At 34.3% G+C, this 12,018-nt stretch overlaps 1 protein-coding gene across 8 annotated transcripts in view; it reads left to right on the forward strand.

The window, feature by feature from the left end:
• BEND7 (BEN domain containing 7) overlaps window positions 1-12,018 on the forward strand; it is a 134,714-nt gene that overhangs the window by 38,844 nt on the left and 83,852 nt on the right. For all 8 annotated transcript variants that reach the window (XR_012470129.1, XM_074194094.1, XM_074194093.1 and 5 more), the window contains 3 exons: window positions 4,192-4,494; window positions 7,258-7,380; window positions 10,405-10,664. Coding sequence is in view for 7 of the 8 variants with exons in the window: in XM_074194094.1 (XP_074050195.1) it covers window positions 4,192-4,494; window positions 7,258-7,380; window positions 10,405-10,664 (686 nt within the window). In the remaining variant the exon portion in view is untranslated. The remainder of the gene's footprint in view (window positions 1-4,191; window positions 4,495-7,257; window positions 7,381-10,404; window positions 10,665-12,018) is intronic.

The raw sequence follows: 12,018 nt of genomic DNA on the forward strand, positions 1-12,018 counted from the left end.
GCTTGCTTAAGGCCACACAGCTAGGTAATTATTAAATGTCTGAGGCCAGATTTGAACTTAGGTACTCCTAACTCCAGGGCCGGTACTCTTTTCCCTGCGCCACCTAGCCACCCCCTCTATCTCTCTTTAATATAATTGTAACCTTCTTTAGGATGGGAAGAGGGAGTGGAGGGAAAAATAAAGTAAAACATACACAGTAGAGAACAAAAGAAAATCAATAAGGAAGCAAAGAAAAGCTGGGCAGCTAGGAAAACAATGTGTAGTTATTATAAAGATTTCCTTGCAATGAATTACATATATATGTATTAAGTAAAAACTCTGTAAAATAGGCACCATTGTTATAACTATTCTACCCTTGGGGAGACTGAGGCAGAGAAAGGTGAAGTGACCTGCCCAAGCTCACACAGTTGGTAAATAGTTGAGGAAGGATTTGAGCTTATGTCGCCTAGACTCCCTAGTCCAGTGCTCTGTTTTAGCATATATAGTTTTTTTTGTCTTTATTTTATGGAAATTGATGCTCAGAGAGTTATTTGTCCAGAGTAATAATACAAGCTGAGAATCTAATTTAGGTACTCTGACTCCAAATGCGGGTCTATTAAAAGAACCCAATAAGGGTTAACATTCCCTAATGGTGTCATCATTTCTTTAAAATACTTTATAATTGCATGGTGCTTCATAATAACATCAAATAGTGTTTAGTAATTGCCTGTAAGGAATGTGTAGTAGGACTAATGCCACAGTTAAAAAATCCCTTCAGGACAGAGCTTCTCTTTACAAACTAAGGGAGGAAGTGGTTGTGAGAAATTCTCATTTCCTTGCTAGTTGTGATATAATTGACAGAGAGTAAACTCTGAATAGAAGTTTGAATGAATCAGTCATCTAAGAGCTGAGAACCTGTAGTTTTGCCATATTCAAGAATTCTGAAATCCCTTCTAGCCATAATCTTCCTCTACCTTCCCTTACATAATCCTACTTTCCTCTGAACCTTGACTTCTAATCCCTTGACCTCTCAGGGTCAAGGCAGTCAGTCACCCCTGCATTAACTGCTCTCTCCTTTTCTCCCCATCATGACTCCTTAGTGAACCACTTCAACTCTGTCTTCCTCTCTTGAATTCCTAACCCCGCTTCCAGGCCTCAGCCTTGGATCATTCCCATTCACTTCATACTAGTACTGCTTAATGAAGGTGAGGAAAAATCACACAACTGTTGTGCCCAAATCCATTGTATCTCTCTCATCTCCTCTCTATCCCACTCTCCACAGCAGCCCAAGACTCCCCTTCCCTTCACATTCTCAACTGAAAACTTTGCCTCATTTTCAGGGAAAAAAAATGATGTCTTTTGTCATTGGCCTCCCCTCCTGAACACTCATTTTTGTACTGGATCCTTTTTTTCTTTTCATACCATATTACTATATCTATGTTGCTGATTCGGAAATCTACATTTCTGCCCTGTCTTACATCTCTAGTTTGCTTTTTAGACATCTCTAACTGGATGTCCAGTACATATCTTTTTTCCCCCCTGAAATGGGGTTATGTAATTATTTTTTTAAATTTATTTTTATTAAAGATACTATTTGAGTTTTACAATTTTCCCCCAATCTCGCTGCCCTCTCCCAACCCCCCCACAGAAAGCACTCTGTCAGTCTTTACTTTGTTTCCATGTTGTACCTTGATCCAAATTGGGTGTGATGAGAGAGAAATCATATCCTTAAACAGAAAGTAACAAGATCAGACAATAAGATATCTGCTTTTTTTTCTAAATTAAAGGGAATAGTCCTTGCACTTTGTTCAAACTCCACAGCTCCTTATCTGGATACAAATGGCACTTTCCTTTGCAGACAGCCCAAAATTGTTCCCGATTGTTGCACTGATGGAATGAGCAAGTCCTTCAAGGTTGATCATCACTCCCATGTTGCTGTTAGGGTGTATGGTGTTTTTCTGGTTCTGCTCATCTCACTCAGCATCAGTTCATGCAAATCCCTCCAGGTTTCCCTGAAATCCTGTCCCTCCTGGTTTCTAATACAACAGTAGTGTTCCATGACATACATATACCACAGTTTGCTAAGCCATTCCCCAATTGAAGGACATTTACTGGATTTCCAATTCTTTGCCACCACAAACAGGGCTGCTATAAATATTTTTGTACAAATAATATTTTTACCCATTTTCCTCATCTCTTCAGGGTATAGACCCAGTAGTGGTATTGCTGGGTCAAAGGGTATGCACATTTTTGTTGCCCTTTGGGCATAGTTCCAAATAGCTCTCCAGAAGGGTTGGATGAGTTCACATCCAGCACATATCTTAAACTTAAATATCTCCATAAAAGAACTCATTATCTTCCCTTCCAAATCTTCTGCATCCCTGCCCCAACACCTACTCTATCTTGAGGAAGGCAACACCATCTTCCCAGTCTCTCAGGCTTGCAACATAGACGTCGTTCTGAATGACTTCTCACCCCCATAACTAAACTGTTTTCAAGCCCTGTTGATTTCATTTTTGTATCACCTCTCAAGTATGCTTGAAACTCTTCTCTGACACTGCTACCACTCTACTGCAGGCTTTTATCAGCTCACACCTGGATTAGTGCAATAACTTGTTGGTGGGTCTGTCTGTCTCAAGTCTCCCATTCCAATCCATTTTCCATTTAGCCACTAAAGTGGTTTTACTAAAATTCAGGTCCAATCATGTCTTTTCTCTACTTAGAAATTCCAGTGACTCCCTGTCACTCTTAGGATCAAATACAAAATCCTGTTTGGTATATAAAGCCTTTCATAATCTAACTTCTTTTTCCACAATATGTATTCTGATCCAGTGACCCTGGTGTCCTGGCTGTTTCTTAAAAAGACACCCCAACTATCAGCTCTGGTTGTTCTCTCTGTCCTACCCCCTTCCCCATGCCTAGAATGCTCTACCTTTATCTCCTTGGCTTCCCTTTAAGTCCTAACTAAAATTCCACTTTGTCCAGGAAGCCTTCCCCAATCTCTCTGAATGTTGGTACCTTCCTTCAAATATTTATTATTTCTTATTTATCTGCTATGTATTTGTTTGAATGTTGTCTCCCTCATTAGATTTTAAGCTTTTTGAGACAGGCACTTTTAGTATTCACTTTTAGTATGCCTCTTTGAGTATTCCCAACACTTGTTCCTGGCACAAATTGGGTGCTTAATAAACGTTGATTGATTGATTGCTATATGCAACATCCTCCTAAGTGGGTGAGAAGCTGTTTTAAGAGAATCATCCTTGTCCTTATCATTAAAAAAACAAGAAATTTGGGCAACAACCCCAAGCTGTGTAGAGGGGAGAGAAGAGAGTGACTTTAAGGTTTCTTAAGGAGGAATTCAGTTATTAAATGAATCCCAGTGTCTTCTCTTTTCTGTCTCATTTACCAAAACATTAAACAATTACCCCCCACTATGTGTGGTTCCTTTTGCTAGTTACTGGAAGAAGATACAAAATAGGACATAGTCCCTGCCCAAGTGAGAGTGGAAAGAGTTTTGGATGTGCAGTTAGAGCACCTAAATTCCAAGCCCAGCTCTACCATTTACTATCAGTGATGATCAGGGCTTCGGGGTCCTGTTATCTCTGAGCCTCAGCTTCTTTACCAATGAAATGATTGGTCCCTTCCAGCTCTGTATGATCGCCAGGAACTTAGGAATTGATAAGAACAGCAAATTATTTTTGTTAACAGAAGTATTACTGATCCAAAAAAAATCTCACCTTATAACGATTATGAACTCTTCTTACAAACACTTGTTGGGGGAAGTGAAGTGAGGGTGGAGCAGGAAACCTGGTTAGTAATGTCTATATGTAGAAAACATAAAGTAGTAAAGTGAACCAGCCAAGGTTAGAAAGCAAATAAGTGGTTATGGTATGATTGGAAGTCTTTTATCTTCTCTCTCACCCTCTGCATAGTCTTCTGGCTTATGCTTACTTAGCAGAAAACAAAGTACTTTCTTACTACAAAAGGTTTGGAAAATATTGATGAGATAAAGTCTAAGAAACCATTTACCACGAGAAAATTCAGTGTTTTTCCTAATATAGCCAGATTGAAACTAATAGGTTTATTTTGTGCATTATTTGTCTCACTGTAACTAGCATCAGAAATCAGTTATTTCATGTGTGGGAGAGGAGATGGAAGGAGTTCTTTCTTTTTTCTAATTTGCAGTGATAACTCTGGCTCTGTTTTCATTAGGAGATGAAAGCATGGAAATTAAAAAACAAATTACAGGGATGAGAAGATTACTGAATGACAGCACTGGAAGAATCTATCAGCGTGTTGGAAAAGAAGGAGAAAAACTAAAAGAAGAACCCCAGGATTTAGACTTGGTCTGGGCTCAACGTTTGAATTCTTCCTCTGAGGTCTCACAGAACCTCCACCCTTCCCCCAGTGGTACATGGAATGAGTTACCATCCCAAATTGGCCAGTTCCCAGGGCCGTATGGAACCCGATCTAAAACTTTCCAGAGTCAGTCCAAAACTACTGGAGGAGCCAATGGTATGATCTTAATTTATGTTCTGAGTTTCATTGTTAAACTTTACGATTTTTGTGGTTTGTTTGTTTGGGTTCCATACAATAAACTCTTAATCACAAAAATCAGCCAAAACATTTTAGAAGAGGGAGAAAATTCAAAAGTGTAATTGAAAATATCTCAACTTTACTGAAGACCAAGAATGTTTTAATTCACTTAAGAATAGAAGTAGAGGTACAGCTTAAAGAAATTAAACTATTCATAATTCTAATCTCAAAATCATTTATTATCACCTCCAAGGTGCAAAATCTCTAGTCTGTGGAAGGTATAATATACACACATTACTGTATTATAAGTAAAAGGCATTAGAGAAGTTCAAAGAAAAAATGCAATGTGCAAAATCCAAAGAAGAACGTGATTTCAGATGGAGGTGAATAAGTGGATGTGTTCAGGAAAACTCCATGGGTCAAGTGGCATTTAGGAAATGGATGAGTCAGAATTCCATGGGCAAAAGGGTTACATTCCAGGCATAGGGAATAGAGTGAGCAGAGGCAAAAATCATTCCCTCACATGTATGATAGAAAATTGACCTGTGCTCTCAAAGAGATTTCCTGGTTAAGTGACATATTTATATTTCCTTTTACTTATTCCTTTATTTTTCTCAAATATCAGCACAATGTGCCAGTATTACTGAATTTATAGTCAAGCAAAGGACATTTATAACCCTGAGTCCAAAGTGACTCCTCTGCTTTAATCTTAGATATCAACTACTGAAACAGCAATCTATATTTTATAACTTAGCTTCATTAGCATTGAAAATGATTCACTTAAAGGAAAATTCACATAATTATAGTGTCAGTTTTTTTAACATGGAAAGTTTAGAAAGAATATATATGGAAAATAATGACTAGAATTAATCCGTATTCTAATATCCCATCCATTGATATATTTTCTATTTTTTCTTTATGTAAATAATACATTATTGAAGCCTTGATTTGTATAGGGAATCAAGTAAGAATATATTTGAAGGGAAATACATTTTCAATTTCTTTAGAGAATGAAGGTCCCCAAAATATTTTTCCTTTTGTATTTTATTTTATTAATTCCAGGTTTTATAACTTAACTTTTTAGTATCCTTTGAGAAAAAGAAAACCTTAATCTATTCTTTCTGTTTAAACATGTGATGCTTCTATAATCTTCAGTATCTAGTTCAAATGCAAGAAAACTACTGTGAAGACACCTGCTGATGAGATAGCAAGGTTGTATCTTCTTTTTCTTTCAGTTATTATACAAATCAGTATCAAATTCACATGCTGGCTTATTTCCAGGCTGGATGGAGATGGCTCTTTAAAGACTACTACATAAAAATAAAAAGTCAGTTCTCTTTAAAATTAAAAAGTGATTTATAAGAAGTTAGAAAAGGGTGTCTTTGTCCTCTAAAATTGATAGAGTACCTAGGAACAGTGACTATACTAAATGACAAAGCATATTATTCTCTAAAATGGTCTAAACCCTGTTAATATGAAGAAGAAATTTTTAAAAAAGAAAAATATTCTTTTTTGTATGAAGTTTGTGGGCCCTTTCTTTGATTTTTGGAAACAAGATTCTATTTTCCAATTTGCAGAATTGATACTGGATTTACATTAATAACTTTGGTTATGATTAATGGGAGTTAATGGGAGTTAATACATAAATTTCCCCCTTACCATCATTTTTAGCATTTATTGCCTGCATATTTTTATTAGATATGCTGAGTATAGACATATAATTTGAGTCATATATATTTTTTTGGTCATCACATGTCAGTTAGCTACAATTTTGAATGTAAGATTTCCTGTTACTCAGAATTTAAAAAGTGTTTCATAGTTCTACTATGACCAGTTTTCTAACTGTATTCTTAGTCAGGATTAAAGGATTAAAATTTTTGTTGTGGAAGTTAAATTTAATTATATATATAAAGTATTAGTCAATAAAGGGCCTAGATGTTCTTATATATACTGCTTTTGAGAGTGATGAGGACAAATAGTGACATCAGGAGGACTTTCTTAGAAGGAATGAGTTATGCAATTCACCACAACAACTTCAGGGAAAAGTTTAAGCCTTTCAGGAAAGGGAAAAGAAGAATTATGTGAGATCTTTATCTCACAGTTGAGTGGTGGATGAAAGGAAGCTGGAGGAGATAGAGGCAAAATTGTATAAGGTTTTTACCAAGTTGAGGAATACTATATACCTACATTCTTTCTCCCATACAACTAAAAATCAACCTTTCATATCCTCCCTTATCCTAGATTACTTTACCTACTGTTACTTGAATTGTGAAGCATTATTAGTATTCAAACTATTTTTGAGTAGTTAGATTATCATTTAATTCTTATTATAAACCTTTATTTCATATATAACTATCAATTCTTTGTAAGTCTATTCTTTCTTGGAGTCAGTTTTTTATGTATAATACGGTGAGAGTGTTTATAATGAATTTCTATGCTATTGTTATCTTAGATGAACTAGTCTGACAATAGAGAGGCCCGCTGTGAGGTTGCATTGTGTTCATACTTGCATGCAGTTTTTGCCAAACCACGAAACAGCATGTATCTTACAATATGGAAATCTGTATAATTGGATAAAATCAGATCCCAAAATTCAGGTTGTGAAAATTATTGGGTACATTTTCCTTAGGCATGGTTCCACAATAATAATATATGCATCAAAATCCTGTCATGATATATTTTTTCTCTCTTTAAATTTTATTTTTTGGTTTGGAGCCTGTCATGTTTTTCTTTCATGCATAGGAGAACTTCCAGCAGTGAATTCATCAATTGGATCAAACTGCTGTACTTGTAACTGCCAGTCAACCTTGCAGGCCATTCTTCAAGAACTCAAGACCATGAGAAAATTAATGCAGATTCAAGCAGGTACAAAGATAATAGCCCTCAAACCTGTTTCTTTCAACATTTAATACACATTTGACGTCTTTAGAAACAGATGTTTATTGTGCCTTCTTTATTAATTGCTCCCACCTTGCTTTCTTACAGTGTTCCTTCATATTATCAATTTTATTAGCTCTTTCTGCTAACAATGCTTTTTTTGTCTTTATTCACTGCATGTCTTCCTGAGCAATTCAACTACTTCATATGTATCAGTTTAATTGAATTTCTGAATATTTCTTCTAATGTATGTAACATTTTTGTTCATCTAAACCAATGGTAATATTCATTCAAAGAATGAAAGAGAATAGGGGCAACCTAACTCATTATATGCTTGGGTTCTTTAACTTTAAATAGTTCTATAAGCTAACAATATCTGAGAGTCCAAAAGGGACATCTGAAGTTGTCATAAACCTGTTACCTGTAAAGAAATTTTCTTCTATTATTACTGTCCCAAAAATCACTTTAGACATGTCTCATACTGGTAGTCTGGATATCTATACTCCCTAAAGAGAAGTCCCTTGTTTTGCTATGTTGCCACCTAGAAAGCGTGGACAGTACTATGGCTACCAATAGTACAAAGATATATAGGAGGAAATCAGTGAAAATAAATAGTGGGCCTCATTGATCTTTCCTCTGATTATATGTGTTCCTGATGGTTCAGAAGAATTAATGTTTTATTTTGGGGGGGTGACTCTCTGTTAGAGTTTTCTGAGATAATAAAAAGGTGGAAGATTTGTATTTGGTCATAGGGTCTTATCAAAGGTGGAACTCTAGAGTTTCTAAGATTTTAGCTCCTAACTATTTCAGTTATATTTCCCTTTCTTTACAGTTTGAACAAAACAGAATTACAGTAGTTATAGAGAAGTTAAAGACATTCACCAAGTCATGAAATGTCTGTTTTGTCAAGGTAAAAAAAAAAGAGCTTCATATCAGCCCCACAGGAAGAAAAATGAAAAAAATACAGGGATGCAAATGAATGTTTAGTATTATCATCAGTTTAGAATGTTAGTGTCAATGAGATAAGGATTTTTTTCCCTTTTTTCTTTTTGTTTTCTTATAGAATAATAAGTTATTTCACACTTTTTTCCTGACCAACAAGTGAATTTTGGAGAAATTCTTTTTAAAATTTTTTTTATTTATTTAAAGCAATAGAGTTAAGTGACTTGTTCAAGGTCACACAGCTAAGCAATTATTAAGTGTCTGATGCTGGATTTGAACTCAGGTTCTTTTGACTCCAAGGCCAGTACTCTGTCCACTGTGCCACTTAGCTGCCCCAATTTTAGAGAAATTCTAACATATAGTGTTGTGTTTAGATAGAGATAGATACAGATTAGATAATCTATCAGTCTATCTCTGCATCTCTCTCTCTCTCTCTATGTGTATATACATATATGTAAAACATTTTTATAAAATCATGGTCAAGTCACCTCCCCTCTCTGGGCTTCATTTTCATTATAGCCATTGGACTAAATGACTTTTAAGATCCTTTCCAGCACTATATTTCTGATCTTTGCCATTATGATAATTGTCTCAGTAATCCACTTCACATGATACATTTAGACACAAAAAACACAATATCGGTATCAAGTTAGAATCAGGTAGACCAGTTACTATAGTATTGGTGCATAATTTTTCCATTTCTATGCCTTATCTTATGGATAAATTATTTTTTGATTATTGGATAAAAATGACAAAGATTTATAAAACTTTTAACTTAATAGGAGTTATTTAGGTTTCATATCTCATATTTATTTATGAATTTATTATAGGTATGCCCAGTAGTCACACTTAGCAGTGTTTTGTTGCTTGAGGGTATAAATAATGATGTATGGCAGTTTTCATTGAAGAGTTTCAAAACATGTTACAATCCATAATTATTTTTCATATCAAACTTGTCATGACTATAGTTGTTTTACTTTAATTCTTAAAGTATTTATTCAGTATTAGTTTATTTCAACTTATGTGGTATCTTTCAAAGTGTTTTATAGTTTGCAGTAATTTAATTCATGAGATATAGAAACATCACTCCCATCTTTCAGATACATAAAATTGAGGGAGAGAAAGATGAAACCAAACTAAGAACAAGTGCATGCTTAAGAAATATATGTTGAATGGATGAATGAATCTAATAAGTCAGTATCAGGTCCTGGGTTTAGGTTCTGCCTACATGCTCAGTGACAAACATCACTTGTATTGTAAAATTATTCCAAACTCACTGCTTTTCTTAATCACGCCTGCCAATACAACAGCATAGATTTATCTTTTTTGCATCTTTACCAATCATGGAGTCAAGTACAGGGCAGCTAAACAATCATAATAATGATGGTAATATCAACAGCAACAACAATTCAATTTGTGCTTGAAGTTTTGCAAATTGATTTTCTCAGTATAACTCTATAACATAGATCATACATGTATTATGTTTTATATTTGAGGAAACAGAGACTCAGGAAAGTTTTGTCATGGATAGTATTTAGCAGAGCTATTAATCAAACCCAATTATTTTGATCCCAAATTCACTGCTCTTTCTATTACATTGTATTGAGTATTTATGTTCAGAATGATTTTCTTATGTATTAGATAAATCTCATTTATAATGCCAATTTAAAATGATACTTTTCTTTTTAAAAGATTTCATAACTACCTCATTCTTCTAACTTATAGTACTAGTAAATTTCACTTGAGGTGTTCCCAGTGATGTTTTGCTTGAAAACCAGAAGCAGGGTTTTTCTTTTAGATGGCCTTTCCTATTTAAAACTTTCTTTGGCAGCATGCCAGAGTTTGCATTAGATGACCACCAGATTTTTTTTTTCTATGAGCTTTTGTGCCTAGCTCAAAGCTAATTTTGTTTTATTCCTCTAATTTGTGTTGCCAGGCCATATTTGATATCTTAATATGAAAGAGCTTCATTTTAGCATAAAATTTATAAAACAATAGGCAGCTTCATTAGAAGTTTTAAATTGAGTTGGGCAGATATTGTGTACAATAATTCTGTTTGTTTGTTTGCAGTTGGAACTCAAAACAGACAACAGCCCCCAATTTCCCATCTATGCTCCCAGAGAACAGCTGTGTCCCGAAAAAGAAATAAAAAGAAAAAAGTACTTCCAAAGATCACTGAAACTCTTCCTATGAATAAGAAGCCTGGTATAATAGAGGATGAAAAAGCAGTCGCCTCTGAACAATCTGTCCTCCCAAAAGCTGAACGCATCCCAGTTGAGGAGAATCATGTTTTAGGATTTGGCATTGTTCTTGAATCACCATCTTCAGATGTAAGTTGTTTAATATTGTAGAATCTGTGCTTTAGCTGGAGACAATTTTGTTGAACTAACAAGTTTCCCTTGTTGGCTAATACAAAATACTCACTCATAGGGAAGGATAAGAAGAAAACTTATTACACTTTACAATTTTTAGGACAAATATTAATACATTTGAAGTGAGAAGAAAATAGAGATTGTAGGTATTTTTTTTTGGTTTGAAAATTTCCTTTCCTCATATTTCCTTTCTTAATGAAGTTTCCTTGAGGGCAAAGGGAAGATTGATTTGATTTGTTGGTCAGGATAGTGACATCTTGAAGAAACACCTTAGTAAAAAATCTCATCATTAATTTCTTTAATATTTTTTCATTTTGATGTGGCAGTTTTCAATTTCCTTATTGTAGAGAACTAAAAGAACATAATTAAATCCTCTTTGTTTATAAACCTAAAGGAACAGATAAGGTCTCACCTTTCCAGAAAAACAAACTTATAATTAAAAAAGGAGAAATGTGCTTATTTTGTGTTATACTGCTAATTAGGTTGTAGTTTCTTGCCATTTACTCTGTAATAATAGGTTAATGTTCTTTAGATGTTTTCTATTTTAATATTATAGATAAAAATGTTGTTAGTTATTGATATTTATAGGTGTACTACTTGACTATATTTTTAGTGGTTAATAAGCTAGTTTCTTTAAAAATCTTTAATATTTGTAATTGATAGCTTATTTACAGTACCTATTCATACATTTGTATATTCTGAATCACACATATTATGAGAGCTCCTAGAGTAAACAAGAGTGAATAGTCTTTTATATGAACTTACCATAAAAATGAAATTTTTCATATTGTATTAGACAGGAAATAAGCAGTTACATACATAGCAATCATTTCAGCTGTCTTTGTACAAGTATGACCATTGACAAGATAGAGAGAATATTTTAAAAAAAGGTGGATCAAGTGCATGATTTGTACTTATTAGCAACTCCAGCCAGCTTGGTTTATTTAAGCTGTCATTGATGCAAATAAGAAATGGAAAGAAAAAGATACGGTCTCTAACTTTATCATTTCCTAGAGACATTAACTATTATAAAATAGTTGCTACAGTAAAAAACACTGGTGGAATTCAGAAACCTCTTTAGCCAGTCAAAAGTTAATCAGGTTGGATTGCTAAATATATACATGATATAAAGGAAAAAGGAGAATCAATCCCTACTTTCCAAAAAAGCTTACATTTTGCTGGGGAATAAAATATATCTTTAGAAGAGTATAAATACAATGATGAAGAGAATGTAACAATTTAGGGGTACCAGAGTAAACTTCACAGAAGTGTTTGAATTAAGTGTTCAGAGAATGGTAAAGACTGAGGAGCA

This window comes from Macrotis lagotis, chromosome 7 (assembly GCF_037893015.1).
Source record: "Macrotis lagotis isolate mMagLag1 chromosome 7, bilby.v1.9.chrom.fasta, whole genome shotgun sequence".
Lineage (NCBI taxonomy): Eukaryota > Metazoa > Chordata > Mammalia > Peramelemorphia > Peramelidae > Macrotis > Macrotis lagotis.